The sequence below is a fragment of the Apiospora phragmitis genome, assembly GCF_038363925.1.
Source record: "Apiospora phragmitis strain CBS 135458 chromosome Unknown utg000002l:1.0-5516284.0:1.0-5523493.0, whole genome shotgun sequence".
Classification (NCBI taxonomy): Eukaryota; Fungi; Ascomycota; class Sordariomycetes; order Amphisphaeriales; family Apiosporaceae; genus Apiospora; species Apiospora phragmitis.
In genome coordinates, this window is record NW_027117400.1 from 3,625,602 (window position 1) to 3,644,115 (window position 18,514).

General features: G+C 52.4%; 9 protein-coding genes across 9 annotated transcripts; 8 read left to right on the forward strand and 1 right to left on the reverse strand.

Annotated features, from left to right (window-relative positions):
- Positions 1-272: 272 nt before the first annotated feature.
- PG994_001908 (uncharacterized protein) lies at positions 273-1,318 on the reverse strand (the record flags this gene model as incomplete). The annotated part of the gene is made up of 4 exons (XM_066853317.1): positions 273-349; positions 421-767; positions 825-922; positions 986-1,318. Coding segments are annotated over 4 exons (855 nt in total), but the record flags the coding sequence as incomplete, so codon positions are not given.
- Positions 1,319-3,041: 1,723 nt separating this feature from the next.
- PG994_001909 (uncharacterized protein) lies at positions 3,042-3,503 on the forward strand (the record flags this gene model as incomplete). Its single annotated transcript, XM_066853318.1, has 1 exon — positions 3,042-3,503. The coding sequence occupies one exon, from the start codon at positions 3,042-3,044 to the stop codon at positions 3,501-3,503; it is 462 nt and encodes a 153-aa protein (XP_066721459.1).
- A 688-nt stretch (positions 3,504-4,191) lies between these two features.
- On the forward strand, positions 4,192-7,253 carry PG994_001910 (Armadillo repeat protein; the record flags this gene model as incomplete). The annotated part of the gene is made up of 3 exons (XM_066853319.1): positions 4,192-4,425; positions 4,557-6,215; positions 6,276-7,253. The coding sequence occupies 3 exons, from the start codon at positions 4,192-4,194 to the stop codon at positions 7,251-7,253; spliced, it is 2,871 nt and encodes a 956-aa protein (XP_066721460.1).
- Positions 7,254-9,892: 2,639 nt separating this feature from the next.
- Positions 9,893-11,192, forward strand: PG994_001911 (cyclin; the record flags this gene model as incomplete). Its single annotated transcript, XM_066853320.1, has 2 exons — positions 9,893-10,629; positions 10,688-11,192. 2 exons carry the CDS (start codon positions 9,893-9,895, stop codon positions 11,190-11,192), a joined length of 1,242 nt encoding a protein of 413 aa, XP_066721461.1.
- Positions 11,193-12,083: 891 nt separating this feature from the next.
- On the forward strand, positions 12,084-12,872 carry PG994_001912 (uncharacterized protein; the record flags this gene model as incomplete). Its single annotated transcript, XM_066853321.1, has 3 exons — positions 12,084-12,491; positions 12,566-12,699; positions 12,806-12,872. The coding sequence occupies 3 exons, from the start codon at positions 12,084-12,086 to the stop codon at positions 12,870-12,872; spliced, it is 609 nt and encodes a 202-aa protein (XP_066721462.1).
- A 794-nt stretch (positions 12,873-13,666) lies between these two features.
- PG994_001913 (histone specific chaperone chz1) lies at positions 13,667-14,179 on the forward strand (the record flags this gene model as incomplete). The annotated part of the gene is made up of 2 exons (XM_066853322.1): positions 13,667-13,814; positions 13,966-14,179. The coding sequence occupies 2 exons, from the start codon at positions 13,667-13,669 to the stop codon at positions 14,163-14,165; spliced, it is 348 nt and encodes a 115-aa protein (XP_066721463.1). The 3' UTR covers positions 14,166-14,179.
- Positions 14,180-15,285: 1,106 nt separating this feature from the next.
- Positions 15,286-16,415, forward strand: PG994_001914 (uncharacterized protein; the record flags this gene model as incomplete). The annotated part of the gene is made up of 2 exons (XM_066853323.1): positions 15,286-15,306; positions 15,693-16,415. The coding sequence occupies 2 exons, from the start codon at positions 15,286-15,288 to the stop codon at positions 16,413-16,415; spliced, it is 744 nt and encodes a 247-aa protein (XP_066721464.1).
- Positions 16,416-16,754: 339 nt separating this feature from the next.
- On the forward strand, positions 16,755-17,069 carry PG994_001915 (uncharacterized protein; the record flags this gene model as incomplete). The annotated part of the gene is made up of 1 exon (XM_066853324.1): positions 16,755-17,069. The coding sequence occupies one exon, from the start codon at positions 16,755-16,757 to the stop codon at positions 17,067-17,069; it is 315 nt and encodes a 104-aa protein (XP_066721465.1).
- Positions 17,070-17,239: 170 nt separating this feature from the next.
- PG994_001916 (uncharacterized protein) lies at positions 17,240-17,854 on the forward strand (the record flags this gene model as incomplete). Its single annotated transcript, XM_066853325.1, has 1 exon — positions 17,240-17,854. The coding sequence occupies one exon, from the start codon at positions 17,240-17,242 to the stop codon at positions 17,852-17,854; it is 615 nt and encodes a 204-aa protein (XP_066721466.1).
- Between the last annotated feature and the right edge of the window lie 660 nt (positions 17,855-18,514).

The following is an 18,514-nucleotide window of genomic DNA, read 5'->3' on the forward strand; positions in this document are numbered from 1 at the left end:
TAATTTTGTAAAGATCGTATATCGTCAGGGGTCAATGAGTGGTTGGGTATCATATCAAGTCAATAATGAGTGAGCGCAGGGATTGCCTTTTTTGGACGCCGCCGACCTTGTCAGCGATCCCCAGTTGAGCTTCAACAGCGCCGTGGTCCCGAACTCCGTGGTATCATGTCAATGGGAGTAAGGCGGCAAGCCTTTACTGAGTATGATTTCCTATCAGTCCATGAGCGGAACGTGGGTAGCCATCGTCTATACAGCTGGCTGCGTAGCAACACCAGGAGGCGGTGCAGCTGCTGGGGCGTTCTTTTCAGGAACGATCCTGCGTCATGGACCCGGCCATATCGAGTGAATGCTACGTCGAGGTCAGTAAGTATTCTGTTACTCAATACAGAGTACAGAGTATTGCGGTTTGAAGGTCCTTACCTAGATTCAGTCTGCCGTAATCCCACTTGCGGCTGAGAGCAAGAATGACTATGGAGGTGACTGGCAACAATAGTACATCGAGGACGCCAAAGAAGATGGCAGCAGGCGTGACACCGATCATGTTACCCCCATCGGAGAGACCAAAAGCAATGGGGTAGAGAAGCCAGAGGAGGTTCACCCATCCAGATAGGACGTAGTGGTCTCGGCCAAGACCAACGCGCTTGGCAGAGGTGCCGCCATGGCCCAGGGTATTGATGGCCAACATGAGCCAGGCAATGGTACCGAAGGCGTAGAATCCCCATTTGTAGTTGCTGGTAGTGTAGGCAGAGACAAGATATGAGACGACCCTTGACCAAGCATTCAGTAGATGTATCATACGACAGAAGACAGGATCAAGTACTCACCAGATCCAAGAAAGGAAGATGTTATAAACAATAGTTGCCCACGAGACACCACTGAGAAGTCCGAGGGAGAGAATGATGGCAGGGAATTCCACAACCCACTTTCACGAATTTGTCAGTGATCATGTTCTTGTGGCTAACTAGTGCCTGGTGGAAACACTTACATAGACGTACTTCACCCAGAATACCTGGCGCGTCCAGGAGGACGTGGGCTTGCTGTTGACGACAGTAACGACGCTGTACCCAAGGTCGGAGGCCCAGGCGAAGTAGGCTATCGATCCTACGAGCAACGCGACAGAGAATATATAGTGGAATATCTTCTCACCCGAGAAGGGCTTGAAGCTGGCAGCGTAGAAGGCTAGAAATGTAATAACATAGACAGCCGTGACCGCCCAGAGCCAGTCCGACCCATGAACGCTGAAAGCTTCGTTTCCAGCTGGAGGGTTGATGTCCAGAGCCTGGTTGCTGCGGAGGATGAGACCCATAACAGGCGACATTGGTGAAGAATGTGAAATAGGGGTAGTAGAGGTGGTCTTGAGGGAACTTTACAAAGAGCACTGAGTCAACTCAATATAGGAGCTTTCCAATATTACTGATCAAGCTGGCGTCGCAGCAAGTTTCACTGTATGGCTGAATCATAAAGCGTGTGAATGTGGGTTGAGGGGGAGGAAAGGAGGTCCCTACCTTATATAGGTCTGGCTCTACGGAGTAGAGAGGATATTGACTGGAAGAGCAGCCTTCCGATGTCCCTAAACTCACACCAACGCACCGGTAGGAGCGGCGATCTTGTGAATAATGGCATCTTGGAGGGAGAATATTAAATCCGAGTGGTCCGACAGCTAACAGCGACGGACTTGGCGCTTTGGTGTTCATCGCAACCCTATGCGGAATGGGCCGTTGTAACCTGACCAGTTGGAACACCAGGGTGGCATTCGTGCAGATGCTGCTGGAAGGTACTGGTCATAGTCGAATTTCGCGGGCAGCGATCGGAGCTTGGCCGGGTCTGCTCGGCAAATCCAGTCGGTCATACGACGTCCAGCCCGGGCTTCAACGGCATTGGTCATCATGCCAGAACCTTTTTTTGTGATCACGTCAACGCGTGATCACTCTCCCATGATAGCAACCGGACAGCAAGCTTCCATCTAGATGGCCTACCTAATCTAGCGCCTTCTCTGACCCACCACCGGCAGACTCGGGCGTAGGGTTGTTGAGTATGGAAACCCGTCCAACCCAAGACCTGAACGGCAGTCGATTGGACACGGCGCGGGATACCCGGGAAGCGAATAGCCAACGGGTGCAACCCTGCAATGCACGCTCGGTAGTGCTACTTAGCTGATTAGCTCATACCTATGCAAGCCAGTTCATTATAGTCGCAGTCTCGATGCATTAGTAAACCGTGACATCAATGGCAGGTCAATTGGGCACGCCTTGCCGCTTGGCCTTGCCGATCAAGTGAATCGTGCCATGTTGGGAGGAGACCAGACGATTACTCGCGACGCGAAATCACCGCCGTCGTACGATATAAAAGCTGGTTGTTCAAGCAGGTTCGAGGTATACCACTGGTGGTTTGAAGAGGCTATTAGTCGTTCGCTAATTTGGATGCTGGGAACTGAGTAAAGACGGGAGGCTTGACAGGCGCCTGATGCTGGCGGCGTTGGAGATGTTGGGAATTGACTAGCGTACATATGAGGTAAACCTATGGCAAGCCAAGCATCTGCAGCTTTGTTGTTCATGGATTACCTCTTTGAGTGTCTTCTTCACATGCCGGCAGTTGGATCGACCAGAAACCTGTCGTTGCCCAATCAGGGCTACGTTTTGGGGTCTACTGACGCTCACGAGGTCTGGCCTTTCGCGTCAAATGCTGATAACTTCCGAGGCCAAGGCCACTGTGTCAATCGTATTTGAAGGTTGGGGATGTGACATTCGCAGATTCTATCAGCGCTCCGGCTATCGTCGTGTCTCAGCTCCTCCTCTGCCGCATGCCAGTGTGCCTTGAGAAGTAAGTAGGCAGCTAACTGCATATCAACTAGTGTTGTGCAAGTGCCGGTAAAATGCAAGGTTCAGGCACAGACAGACGTGAGGGGCTACCGAGAGTCAGATAGTCCAAACTCTCTCTGTCCTTTCGGATATACCACCTTTTCTATAAGCCCTCAGCTACTCATCCAACAGTTGAAAACAAGCCTGCTTGCATCTCCGAGATCAATTCCGATTACAACCATTATGTCGCCTATACCTCTGACCTATCGCATTATATTCAACTATGCCGAGCCTCTCATGGCCACCCTCGGCGCCGTACAAGCCGTGGTTGCGCCCCGAGACCTGCTCCGGCTGAGCCTGCCTTCCGTGCCGTACACTACGGCCATGTACCCGCTCTTCTCGCAGATGTGCGGCGCATGGCTCATGTTCGCCTTCCATGATGTCGTCACTCTCCGCATCTACCAGCACGTGCACATCTGGAAGCACATCCTCGGGGCGGCGATCCTCAGCGACCTTGGCTATGTCGCCAGCCTGGTGCAGTCCATGGGTCTTGCGTGGTTCTGCAGCCCGCTGAGATGGGATGGCGCCAACGCTTTTACGGTGGTGTCGACTTTGCTGCCGCTACTAGCCAAGATTTTCTTTGTTCTCGGTGTGGGCTTGCCTCGCTCTACGCCGAAAGCCAAGGTGCCAGGCAAAGAACTGTGAGAGGGTTCGGGGCTGCACCTGCTTGATGCTTTGGGCTGCACTGCGATTGGCAGCCATGGGGAGTGGTTATTTGCGTCCATTGCCTGTTCAGGACATCTACATGTAACCATATGCAGCCACTTTCACTAGAAGAAGGGGCGTTTGATCCAAGACACTGCAAGGTTGGGTCTTATGCAATATCTAGAAGGAGGCACACAGCTACCTATGGTCTCGTTTATTAGAAGACTATTATTATGTTCACCAAGTTCATACTTAAGGCATGCATGTATCCTACCTACTTATTGAATACTAACAACATGCTTTCTATGCTAGACTGAGACACAGACCAGTAGACAGACCTCGGGAATATACTACCCCTGCAGTACAAGTAGTGGAATGTGGGAATGCCTTATCCTGGCGACCCCCCGCCAAGCGGAGCTAGCTAAGCCATTGTTGCCCCGGACTTTTTTTGTCTGGTTGCTGGTGATGCGACTCGGCACGCCTTCTAAATCGAACGTCATTTGGACTGGCGCCAGCTGCTTAGCACCTTCTGAAAGTCAACTCATTCCATGTAACAACAACTACTGCACAACAGCACTCGAACCCCAAGGAGACTTTGGTGACCTTTCCCGTCAATTATTGTCAAGTATTTGTCCATTCATCCATTCCGGCTACTTGTTCTATCGACCGACCGACCCATCCTATCATCATGGCAGTCGATATATCGCTGCTCCATAGCGGAACTCCGGCCGACCAACTCGCTGCCCTACGGACTCTGAAGCATGACATTATCGGCCATATCAACAAGAAACAGCAATGGATACAGTCGGGCATACTCCCGCCGCTTGTCAGGCTGGTCAGGCAATCAGCACCGCCTCAAGAACTGCATGGGAACGACACGCAGCAGCACGCAGAGGGCGCGCCCCTTGACGATACCGAATTAGTACAACTCTATGCCCTGCAGCTCCTTGCGAGTTTTGCAACGCCGGATACCAATTCCTATTGCCTCTTTGTGCCTCGGGCGCCGTCGAAGCCGTACTGGCCCACTCCTGCCTGCGAAGTCCGCGATCGCAGATTGTCCTAACGGCACTGAGGATATTGCGCGCCGTCACGGAAGCCGCTGCTTTTGCGCCCATTCCACCGACCGATGAAGCGAGCCGAAACTCCCAACCATCCCCCGATTCAAAGTCTCTGGCAAACCTCATATTTGCGAACGACCATTTAGAGTCCTTTGCTTCTATCCTGAAGAATGATGTATCCGCACAAGTTTCTGCCGTGGCTAGGCTTATCATCAGCCTTTGCCGCGAAGAGCGTCATCAGTTTGCCCTCGTCAACTGTGGTGTCCTTGATGCTCTTGCTACACGGCTGGCAAGCTTCGCAGTTGCTGAAGGTCAGGTAATACCACGTGCCGAGGAGATCAGTCAGTCGAACGGACTTTCAAATTGCTTTCCAACACCCGCCAGACCAGGCGTAGATCTGTCCGATATATTGGGTTCCATCGCTGCCATCATTACAGACTCGCCTTATAGGACCTGCCGCCTGCTATACTCACCGTCCATCCTGGCGGTATTCCCCAACACTGACAGCGACTGGGACACATATTGGAAGGTTCATACAGACACCCCAGATAAGTTGGCTGGGCTGCGGCCCATGAAACACAGAGACTACGAACCCATGGACTTGTTATTGCCATATACGCCAATCCAACTACGTGGTCTATCATCACATGCACCGTCTTTTCCGCTGCTATCATCAAGACCGGGTACGGATTCTCCGTCATGGACCATCACTGAGGCGACCCGAGGAACAGACGACTCAGAAACCCCAGAAAGCCCCTTGGTCCCGTGGCTTATAGGGCTGGTACGGTCGTGTTATGGTCTTGATGCGCTGGCTGCAGCTTCGGTCCTGGCTTCTCTCTTCAAATGTGGCTTCACTTATAGGCCAAGGGAGACTACTTTTGGGCTTTCGGTTGTGCCTAAGCTGTTGCAGATCCTAGACGTGGCTGATCGCAACGCGAACGATACAGACACGTCACCACCAGACTCGAGGACCCAGTCCACCTGGCCAGTCATCGAACGCGTTCCCGAAATACTGACGCACTTAGTAACAGACAGTGATAGCCTCCAAAAGGCTGCTTTTGACTCGGGAGCCGTCAAGCTGTTATGTAAACTTCTAAAGAGTACATATGATGCCGAACCCCCGTCCGTTCAGACCGAACTTTGGTCACTGAATGCAAATTCTGAACCGGTACGGATGAGTGATGACGACCCAACTTGTCAATTAGATCAGCTTGGACAGCACCCGCTGCTTGTGCATCGAATCCGATTAAGGGAGAGTACGCTGAAGGCTCTTGGCGCACTAGGGGCTTCCAGGGAAGAATTTCGCAAAGCCATTGTGGACCAAGATATGATCCCATATATCAAGGAATCGCTTTACCGGTCCCCAGTCCGGCCGAGGCAGTCGAAGGAGCAGCCTAACGGCGACGGTACGGGGAGAGGGCAAGATGACCGCGCGAAGTCGGAGCTTGGAGAAAACCCGACTTCAGTAATTGTTGCGGCGTGTTATGCGACGCGGATGCTGGCCCGCTCGGTGAGTATATTACGGACTTCGCTGATGGACAATGCTGTGGAAAAGACCATCGAGAGGCTTCTTGAGCACCACGAGTTGGAGGTCCAGGTTGCAGCGACAGCAGTGGTCTGCAACATGGTGACGGACTTCAGTCCTATGAAAGAGGTAAGCTTCGACCGAACAATATATACAAATTGGATTTCACTAACGTATGCGCTGCTACAGTCGTTCATCCTTGCGGGCCGTGTCAAGACACTTTGCAAACACGCCAAATCCCAGAACGCAGCTTTGCGACTAAACGCGATATGGGCTCTTAACCACCTTGTGCATGCTAGCAGCATAGAGTTGAAGAAGAACTGCCTGGAGGAACTGCAGCCAGGGTGGCTCATTCGAATTATTTGTGACGATATGGAAGATGCGGCATTGTCTTCGACCAGAGCAAGGGGAGATGGCTACAATAGTGAAGAAGAAGATGATGATATGGACATCGATGATCAGAATCGCGAATCTTCGTACAAGCCTCTGGAAGAACAGGTCGCGCTTGATAGTCGGATACTTCGCTTGGCGGACGCACGGCTACATGCTCTCCGCGAGATGGAACTCAACCCCGTGCGGAAGGCGAGGCAGGACGATCTCGAGGTCCAGGAGAAGGGACTTGGCTTCATCCGAAACCTGATTGGCGAACCTCATCTCAATGGCGCAGATTCGGCCAATGACACGACGGAAATGATTGACCATCTCTTCAACACGCTTGGCCAGGACCGTTTCTTCGAGATATTGGAATCAAAACTGAAGACGAAAACGCTGAACCCCTTCGGACGGCGTGGAGCTACGGGAGGCGAGGCTCGGGTTCTTTACCCCCAGGCCAAGATTATCGAAGCCGTTGTCTACATTCTGGTTCATCTGGCAGCCAGCATACCGCGTCACCGCCAGCTCGTTATCTCGCAGAAGGAGTTGTTGAAGCTTCTGGCAGGGCTGACCAGCAGCCAGGAGCGGGAGGTCAGGGTCGCGCTCTGCCATCTGATCAACAACCTGACGTGGCGAGACGATGATAGCGATGCGCCGGCTTGCTCCCAGCGTGCTTTCGAGCTCAAGAAGCTGGGCTTCCTGAACAAGCTGGAAAGCCTAGGGCAGAACGACGAGGAGCTCGACGTGCGGGAGCGGGCGAAAACTGCAGTCTGGCAAATGAAGCATCCACAGTAGTTGCATAACATACAGAGCATGATTCAGCTGCTATATATCATTTTTTAAGAGCGAATTTGAGTTTTTCAGCCATGAAATTCGATTTTTGTAATGGGTTTTCACTGTGCCGTTGACTTGTTGCTACAAGCCATCCATCCCAGCAACACAACAATACTGCTAGCCATCCTGTCGTCAGCACGATAGACTTGGGTACGACTGGCGCGATGGTTTTCAGTGGCAGGTTAGATGTGGAATAACTACATAGCGATGGGATAGCCGGTAAAGGAAGTGATAGTGAGAGGAACACAGGAGTGCTTCTACGGTAAATAAGGCGGATGGAATGGCATAATATGCTGGTTAGCTTTCTGGCGATTCAAGTCTCGATCGTCCGCCGTAGGATTCGGACATGTATCATACAGCAGAAATACGAAAACCAAGACTCAAGCTGGCACACGTGCACTCTATAAGGCCAGGCCAGACGCCCCTGAAGAGAGTGATCGTTGATGGCGAGCACGTGGTTCGGAGGGGTTCCCCGCGCAGTTCGTCGTGTGCGATCAAGAATGATGACGAGATGATGACAGTTGTGATGACTTGCAGACAACCCGATCCAGCATCAAGTGACTGCCCTTGTTCCGGTAGAGCCCAGGCGGCTTATCTTGGACCCCGCGAAGAATTGGCGGGCAATCACCGCCGTGGTCCACTAATGTTGGGCTGGTGACAAAAAAAGAGCGTATTCCGGATGTACGTGCCAAGGGCGGGTACGGAACTGACGAAAGACGTTGGAGCTCACGAGAAAGATGCAAGTTGGAGGGCCATCAAGGTCTGTGTAGGTGGGAATATAATCCTTCAGACCTCTTATCAGTTGAGTGGTGGGAAGAAGCCCCCATAATGCGCGAGTCGTGGCCAACATGAATGCGGCGACTCCAGCCAACAAAAGCTCTGTATTGTCACTCGTGGCTGGCCAGGCCCCTGTGCCTTTGGGCATCACCATGTTCCTGGGAGCATCGATCCCAGGTCCCACAGTGCTGTGTGCGTGCCTATAGAAATGCCAACACTATGTACTATCTGCCTGTCATCCAAGACGCAGCTTAACCTGTTTGAGAGCTCGGTCAAGCAAAACCACCATGGAGGGGATGGCGAACGAGGATGCGGCCTCGAAGAATGTGGCATCCTACAACAAGCAGCTAGCCGGAACTCTAAACAACCGGGGCTAGCAGTATACTATTGACGATCGACTGATGGGCAAGATGGCACCGACAAGCCATGTCGAGTAGTAAGCAGGCTACATGTACATACGGAGTATAGGCTATAGTGTTGGCTGGTAACATGGAGTGAAGCGAAGCGCCGCATCGTGGTACTCATCAGCTTGCATGGCGATTTGATGGATGAAGATGCCACGGAATGAAGCACAGCAGGAAGGCAGACAGACAACCTACTGTAAGTGAGTGAGCAAGCCGGCAAGTCGGCCTGATCTGATACCGGAAGTTGAACAAATAACGAATAGCACTGACCTGTATGTAATCCGTATCGGACCAGGCACTTGTCACCCTCCTGCCCACCAATTCACACCGATCTTTGCCCTCCATCTTGTGCAGTCAAGCCTGCGGTGCAATCGCAACGCTCGGTAGGCCCAAAACGAGCATTCGAAACCCCATGATTGATCCATTCATCCATCGGGGACTGGGTCAGGCCACCGAGCAAATATTTTTCTATGGTCGTTCCTCTAGCTGGACTCATCGCTAACTGACTGGCGCCTGGTTCTGGCCTGGGGGTTAGTAGCCACTACTGAGCAACCATTCAATCCACAAAATCTTCGACGGCCAGCGGGGCAACCTTGCACCAGCAGCAGGACTTGCAACAACTCTCAGAACAGCGGACTAAGGTTACTGTGTAGCAGACGTTTGCATGGAGAGGGAGGGACAACCTTGAACGGCCAAGACCTAGGGCGTTCGTTTTTGTCTTACTTATTACTTAAGTAACACACATCCATATTGCGCTTGCATCACTGCTTGCCTATATTTCTCTTTGCAATCTTGAATTCGTATGTGATTTTGTGCCACCGACCTGGACCTGGACCTGGACCTCGATCTTGACGGAAGAAAGACTGGACTGGGCTCATCACTCAATTATTTCATGTACCATTTCCAATCTACACATACCTACGTACGTACCCTCTCACGGTTCTTGATCGAAATCCCGTCGTATCGCCCGCCAAGAAAAAGCTGGGCTGGAATCATCAAATCGCCTTTGGATTAGAGGCGCGACAAAACCTGGTCTGGTTGGCACCTAATCGGCTGGTCTTTAGTCGCAGCAACATCTGAGCAATAGGGAGGGTTCCGTTTCCACGACCTTTAAACGGAGACAGACGGTGATTGGACTGTCTGGGCAATAGGGGTCTATCTGGGCCTGCCTCACGAGAGTTTTGAAAGAACCCATCTTTTCCCATTGTTCGCAAATCCGAGCAAGAAAGAGTAGTATACGAGTGCGGCCACGGTCGTTTTCGACATTGCCTCGGCTTTTCCCTGCCACCTAGGTTAGGCCCTCACCGTTTCTTGCAGCGCCACTACATCGGAGGAGGGGCAGCGAAAAGCGGGAGCGAAGAAGCAGCAACATTCGCAATCGCAGCGCACCGAGAATCGCAGCAGGATGCTTCGGGGACCATGTTGACTTCGTCTCCCATAGCACCACAACCCACGAGCGCATCCCCTCGTACTTTCCACTATGCACCTACCCGTTCACCCCATCAGTCGCCAAGGGTCACGGCCGCTCTGCCACGGCGGCAGTCGAAACATACCATATTGCACTCTCCATCGGGCTCCTTAGTCAGCCCAAACAAGTCGACGCCCCAATCCCGCCCGAAACAATATGTTGGAGTTGACGCGGCCACACAATACTCACCCATGGAGCCCTTTGACCCCACGGTGATGCTCCAGGGCGTTAGGCCCCACGCCTCCGACAATGCGACCACGTCCGGACCGGGCGCGGTACGAATACCATCAGCGACAACGACAACAGCAGTGGTGGATCCCCAGTCTGCGATCCCCGAAGCGCCACCCGAGCCGAATATCGAGCCCATCAGAAGGGCCGAGGAGGTCAAACAGGCGAGTGCGGCAGCGAAGAAGCCTCTCTCGCCAGCCAAGAGGAGGAATTCGCAAGACCTCACTCAAGCTTCTACTGCCACTGGCTCCACGAGCACGTCATCTGTCGTTACATCGAGTCGCAATTCACCCAAGCGGTCAAGACCGTCCGAAGGCCCTCCCAAAGTGCTACCTCTGAGATACGAGCTATGCGATGTGGAGGACATGGTTGTCCTGATCTCAAATATGCTCAGTGAGCTGATCGAGACCAACGACTCGATAGCTATGAAAAATAGCCATCTCACCAGGTTCCATTCGAGGTCAGTGACTATATACTCCACTCCCATCCCTGGGGCTTTTGCTAATGTCCCTCTGTAGGACTGCTCCTGGGATCTCGGTCTTAGATTACCTACATCGGCTTGCGAAACACGCCACGCTCTCGCCCCCTCTGCTTCTTTCCATGGTCTACTACATTGACCGTCTGTGTGCATTATACCCAGATTTCACTATAAATACACTGACCGTACATCGGTTCCTAATCACCGCTGCCACAGTAGCAGGCAAGGGCTTGTCAGACTCGTTCTGGAACAATACGTTTTATGCCAAGGTCGGAGGAGTCAAAGTGGCAGAGTTAAAGTTATTGGAGCTCGAATTTCTCTATCGAGTGGACTGGAAAATTGTCCCCAACCCAGAAGTCCTGGTTGCGTATTACAAGGGCTTAGTTGAGCGCTGCGGGGGATATGCTTTGGAAGGAGACGCAATTCCCGGGGCGGACGAATACGGCGGGGACGAGTCCGACGATATTGATGAAGATAGTGACGAAATCTCCGATCAAGATGGCAGCGTCGAGGATAGTACAGTGCCATCGGTGCCCATGAATTGATTGGGAGACTCGATCAAGCCCACGGGGAATGCAATGCAGCGGGAATGGGTTTCTGGAGTTATACGGCGAAATACAGGCTGTCATAGCGAATACGGATTTTAGGAAGGAAGAGGGCATGATATGTACTCATGTCGCATGACAGCCACGTTCATGGTGGAGAGAAAGGGCTACTCTATGGCCATGATTGGGACTCAGATACTATTTTCGAACTTGGCTGTACGGTACTGAAACGAAGTGAGGGGACAGGGACTCTCGGGTGTTGTCCCAAGATTCGACGAATCGAGAGTAGGGGCAATGAGAATACGAAAATGCATCACCTCAACCATCGCTCTAGCGGTACTTTGCCCTTCACCCGCAATTGTGCACTCGATGCATGATATGTTGCACGTAATATCTAACCTAAAGAATAACAGAAACAGGCGTCGCTAAGAAACTGTAAATCAATTACAGTATACCTAATAATAAGGGGGTTGTTGGTTGTTTTATGTTGCAAATGCTGGCCAACCCTATCCATAGCGACAGACAGATGCAGTTCCAATTTGGTCCTGCAGAAGCTCGAGCCCTATCTACCAACGTCTTGGTGTTCGTTCTCGGCCGATCGACCGCTAAAGTGCCCGGTCCGTCCCAATGGCTCAATCGCCGCGAATACCTGCTACCTCATCAGGTAACTACCGTTCATTCAACCATCGCATCGTCTAATCGCAACGCAAAGGCATATTCGTTTGCCTGGGTCATCGCGAAGGGTTCTTACTTTCTTATTTTCTTTCTTTTTCATTACGCCCCGGCCGGAGCGTAACTGTTAGTTCTGCAACCGCGAGTACACGGGCGCAAATTACCAGAACGGAAGACGACCTCACGTAATAATACCAACCACAGACGCCCGAACCGAAGATGAGGACGTCTACCACCCTCGTCGTCTCCAGCCTCGCGGCCCTCGCCGGTCTCGCCGCCGCCGCCGAGCGCACAGTCCCCATCTACATCCAGCCCGTTGCCGTATCACCGCCGGCCCCGGTGCTGCTGGGCGAGGTCGTCTACGACGCTGCGCTACTCGCCGGCGCCGACCCTGCCTCGGCTGCCAAGGTGACATCCTTCGAGTACCCGTCCGACCTCCTATCGCCCGACGAAGACGACGACGACGACGACGACGAACAACGACAAGGCCAAGGACAAAGAGCAGCGGCGCCCCGGCACGTGCGGGTCGGCGCCTGGGACCCCGCGACCAAGTCGTGGGCCTCGTCAACGAGCCTGGCGTCGACGGCCAACTTCGACAAGGGGTTCGCGCCGCACTTTGTCTTGACGGTCGACTCGTCGGCCAGGGGAGCGGGGATGTCGTCGGCGTCGTGCTCAAGGGCGTGCGCATCGACGCCGGGCAGACCCGCGACTTCGGGCCCCAGGTCGTCCTGCGGACCGCGGAGCCGGGCAGCCAGGTCGAGCTTAACAAGCCCATTGTGCTGTCGCCTGAGGGCCGGAAGGTCGCGGAGGAGCCCGAGAAGACATTGTTGCAGAGGTACGTTTTGTCGTTATTATTATCGTTATTCTACCCCGATCCCGCTATGCGCTGTACCACTACGGCTTTTTGGAATTATGATTGCTAATTCATGCTCCTTCTACAGGTACTGGTGGATCATTGCTATTGTACTCATGCTTACGTTGACCGGTGGCGGTGGAGAAGGCAAGTGAGCAATCTAAGGGAACAGGGAGAGATGTCACCAAGAAGAGATAGACTGCATGTGAAGCCAGACGGAGAAGGCACGGAATATGGAAGGATTTGTCTCGCTGTATCCTCCCTCTTTCCAAGTTGCAAGCCATCAAACAGTTGGGGGATATCTATCCACCCAACTTCCATTACTTGTTGGAGCAGTCCTCCACATCGTGTTCACTAATTGTGCGCCCAGAGTCATACACAATCAGCTATGATCTACACAGAAAAGCAGTTTGGTGCAAACAATGTAAAGGTCAGTTACTTATGTATCAGGGTATTCCTCTCCATTGTCCACCACCTACCTACTTCCTACCTACATGTACCTAGGAGGTAAGTACCTACATACAATTCATTATCGCATGTACTCGAGGCCTATCTCCACGTGCATCACGTTGAGTCCCACCTTCACCCCCACTGTGCCAGCGGTCACCTAGCACCTGTGGCCGCCAGCAACCATCCGCTGGAAAATGAAGCTCTAGGCGTGTTTACCGATTGGCGCTAGTAAACACCTGCAGTGGCAGCTCCATTTGATTTGGGCCAGTCGAGTCGCCAGCTTTCGCAACCTGCACCTCGAACCTGCATCTGCTGCTGCAACTGCAACTGCAACTCTCCTCTACCAATTCTTCCCTCTTTTCCCAAAAATTCTCACCGTCTTCTTCCCACCTTTGCGACTTTTGCGATTCTCTGTGTGCCAAAGTCCCTCCAACTTACTTGTAAACAACAACAACACACAATCTCACTTGTCTTTCACACCCCACCTCCACCATCCACCATGTCGAGCTCCAACGGCGCAACCGTCCCTGAGCAGACCAACCAGGCCGCCCAGGCACAGGTTGAGAAGGGCAAGGGCAAGGCCGCCAATGCTGAGGAGCCCATTGACCAGTCCATGGATGAGGACAGCGACGAGGACGAAGAGGTTAGTTGATTCCCCCCCCAATTTAGTCTGCGTCGCATCACTTATACTGACTATTATTACTCTGCAACAGGCTGGCGAGGGTAAGCACACGCACACGCGATCTACCGCAATACCATTCACGAGAGCCAGAACACTAACACTTTAACGTGTCACAGATGCTGCCGAGGAAGACGATGACAACATGGACGAGATTGACCCGAGCAACATCGTCGAGGGCGGTCGCCGCACCCGAGGCAAGGTCATCGACTGGGCCAAGGCTGCCGAGAACGTCCCCACCAACGAGGAGGACGAGGATGATGACGACGACTTCGAGGGCGAGGGCGAGAAGGAGGACGACAAGATGGACGAGGACTAAGCAAAGTCCTCTCCTCTCGTCATGATCGTTGCCTGAAAATGAGCCATGTGTTATGCTTTCACGGCATCCCTTGGTTCTTTTGTCGTCTCTGGATCGCCTCGAACCGCACTTCTTCCACTCTCGTGGTCTGGTGTAGACTCATCTCGGATAGATAAGACGGGTGGTTTTATGGATAGAGATGAGCCCTTGCAAAATTCGTTGGGCATCTGGAACCCTAAAACAGAAGTACATATGCTAGGATTTGCATTTTGGGCGTTGATAATCCCCCCAAAACTGGCGTCGTGATCATGGATCTCCCCCAGATGGACATGGTTTAATGGCAATAAACAAACATACAAAAATGGTTGCCCTCACAAGTTGAGTTCCCAGATTTACTGCGAGATGCTGCCTGTAAAGAACTTGCCCAATACACGTGACACTTGCCGACTGCGTACATATAGATTAATCCGTGTTTTAATAGCATCAGCCCTCGCTTTTAAAAGCGAAATGGGTAGAGAATAGACAGTGATACGCGACTATTTCTATCACTGAGAGGAGTGGGCATAAACATGGTCCGATTTGAGGTGTGGCGGATGTGATGAGGCGGTGTCTAGACTGATCTGGTAATTCGGATTTGGCCAAATAGAGCCTGCGCCACAGCATTATATTGTCAAATCTCTAATTGCCTATCAACATATCCTGGCACTGACAAGAGAGTTAGCCGCTTATTTTGACTAATAGTGTATGCTTGCCTTTTCCAGCGTGTAAGAGGTGCAATGGATGTCTTGGTAGCTGCAGATGCTCATTTTGGTTGGGTTATGCGTTCTCGGCGATGTACCTAGCCCCCCTTACACTCGCATCGATCAAACTGCAATATCAACACTCAGCAATGACACATAAGACTAGCTCTTGCTTACGATCTCAGAGTGTTTTCCACATGGAACCCGCCCCTTCGGTTATTTGTGCGAAGCAATCTAGTTGCAAGGCCCATTTGCCTTTTCACATATGAGTCAAGGTACCCAGTAGCTATCCTGTAGCAACTGATATTAGCATCTCGCAATCCTCCTCTAGGTTTCGCGCCAGTGCCATAACAAGTTCCCTGGACGATGGTGGTAGGCATATCTGGAATCGGGGAATGCCCATGGCCCAGATAGGACCTGGAGTACGTACCATTGTGCTTCTAGATACATTGATGCTCGTATTATAGAGTGGTTCATCGATAGGGTGGGTGTTGATCATATTCTCGCGCGGTGTTTTTTTTTTTTGCCAATTCTGCTGCCACCAGGTCGTATGATCGCCTAAACCGTTCCTCTCTATAGGTTTCTAAGGCGGTCTTGTATATGTATGCACATTGATATATCTAATGCTCTTCTCTCTCCTCTTCCGTGTACTAGCCCCGTATTTTGTGATTTCCGATGGTTTCTTCTAGCCGTGGAGGAAGGACCTCACGATCAGTAACCGCAACCACATCGGCCTCCTTTTCGTCAGGGACGGTTTAGAATTATGACCATGTTACCGAGCATGTCGATAACGGCTTCGCCCTGCTAGCGACCAGTCACTCTCCTCAAGCGCCATGGACCTGTCCGACGACGAAGGTGGCGGCGCCCGGACGACTGGCTCCCTGGCCTCCCTCCCTGGCTCGGAAACCAGTGGCGAGCAGCCATCGAGGACGCTCTCGCCGGGGATCGCCGCCAGCATCAAGAGAAGATTGCAGCTATAGTGGCGGAGATCGCTGGCCACAAGAAGGCCCAGGAGGAGTGGGCTCGCGGCCTTGCCGACAACAAGGAGAGTAACGACCGCCTCGCGCAGGAGAACCCCGCCTTGCGCAACGAGAACGATATGGCGCGCCACGAGGCCGGCGCCGCCCAGCTGTTGGTGAACCAACGCGAAAACGAAGTTCGCGCCGCAAACAACCTCGTGAGCCAGCGCGGAGAGGAGAGCCGCGTCTTGCGAGAAGAGAACGAGCGCCACCCAAGGCCACATTGTGTTCACTCACCTCCGCGGCAACTCGGCCTTTTACGTCTCTACCTTGCCCTCGAGATCAACCGTCTTGGCCCCCTCTCGGCCGCCGACGTCAAGGCCATTTTGTTGTTGTTAAAGAACGCACGCGAGCGAGCCTCGTCGAACGCCCAAGGCTTTGGAAGCGCTACACAGAAGTCGAAGATGATGATTACCCTCGACATGATTCTCAACCTCCGTAAAAAGGCCAACAACCTTAACCGAGTCGACCACATAGTCACCCTGAAGCCCAAAACGCTCAGCCGCCCGTAGGATGCCACAATTGCACCAAGGACATCGAAGTCCAAAATGAGATGCCCGACCAACGTAACCAGAACAGCAACGCGTCTGTTAGAATCAAGAGCGAGGGCCATGCGCCGGATCACCTCCACGACGTCCAAATGTCTGGTACGGACCAAGATAATTGTCTCTCGAGGGAGAACGTAGCCCTCAAACGCCTGAACCAGAAACTCATGGAAGAAAATAAATCTCTCCGACATTCGATCTCAGAGAATGGGACAAGACTTCTTGGTCTGGCGAGCGCGCAGAGTCCTGTGCGTTCAGAGGACCCCTCGCCGAGGAGACGGACATCCATGTCACTTCAGCCCCTCGATGCTAAAGGGACAGAAGAACAATAACGGTGTCGTAGTCGACGCTAACACCCTTTGGCCCCCTGCCCACCTCAGCAACCTCGACATTGCCCACCTTTGCCAGCACGATGTCCACACGGCCCTGTTCGGCATCACGACCGAGAAGCCCGGCGCCATGTCCAACTACCCAACCGACCAAGATAACCCCGTCACCGTCCCAGCAGATCCAAGACCTAATTCGCTTGGGAAAGAGCCAAGAGAAGAAGATTGCAGTCTTGGAGGCAAAAATTGCTGGCTTCGAGAAGGCTCAGGAGCAGTGGACCGGCGGCCTTACTAGCATCAAGGAAGATCACGACAAGGACCTCAGTGCAAAGAAGGCAGCTGAGATCCAAGCGTGTCGTCCGTGGCAAAGCTTATATCATCGCGGCATATGTACACTCGTTCATCAAGGACGCCAGAGAAGACAAGCCCGCTACTTTGCCGAAAGCCCGTGGGCTCGTTGATCCGATGGACGCTCGCGAACGCGACCAGAGAAATTTCTCCAAGGAAGATGCAAAGCGTACTCCGAAGTTGACCACTGCGTTGGAAGCCATCGCGGTTAACCAGGCCGACTTTCTACTTGGCACACCTGTCGCCCTGCATCAGATGCCCAGGCGCAAGGATATTGATATTATGGTGACGCACCTTTTTATTGACGAAGCTTTCCGTGATCTGACCGGCAGCCATATCCCGGTCGTCCCGAGACCCCTCGAGGATAACACCACGCCTGGCTGTATAGGATCAGTGGAGGCAGCTGCGGTTCGAGCACCGAACCGCGTCCTTGCAAAGATGGACATGGAGATAATACTCGAGATGGTATATACGAAGGTTGGTGCCGCAGAAGATCATCTTGATTCGATGCGCGAGGATGCCTCACGAGAGTTTGAGAAGCATGGAATGGACTGGATATTACAGCAGGGGAAAGGTGCCCCGATCGAATCCCAAGTTACCGCCATGATGTCGGGCCTGTCCCTCGTGCCCGAATGGCGATGCCAGCTCGCCCTCTTCCAGCCGTGGGCGCGACATTATCATCTGCTCGAGCTCTACAAGGTCGTATCGCGCGTGGGAAATCATCTAAATTGAGCCTGCAAGGTATCAAATGATGTTGCTGTTATCGCCGACCAACTCCGGAATGGAACTTGATGATAATACAATGACACTGGGATTTCTGCAACTGACTCGGTTCTTGTTGAATGTGACATTCTGGAAGATAGTTCGGCCACTCTTACATATCGACCCGCCTTAGAATCAAAGAAACAAAAGCCATTGTTTATAAGCTGTCCGCTATTATTTCGGGATCTGTTATTAGTAATTGCCCGCTACGTCCTAAGGTTACGGTACAACTCTTAGGGATCATTTAGCTTAGCGCGGCACTATTCTGACGATATGTTAATCAGTACTCTGTGCACTGATTTTATATTGATCGGTACTGCCAATCATGTCACCTGATTTTTGGAGCTGTACCGGCCCTGGTTTTCACAGCCAAAATTACCCATGTTTTATCCAGTTATACACTTGACCTGTGGAGGCCACTAGCATAGATGATCCCTGAGTATTGTACTGCAACCCCTGAGTGGAGTGCTTGGTAATGCCGAGATGATGTAATTTTTATCGGAGGTAATCAGTAATAGATGGCGCCATCTATCGGTCGGGTGTTTCTACCCCACGATCGAGCAAAATAGTGCCGCTTTATATAAAAAGGGAGGAGCTTCAGCTATCTATTTCTGTACATAAATCAGATAC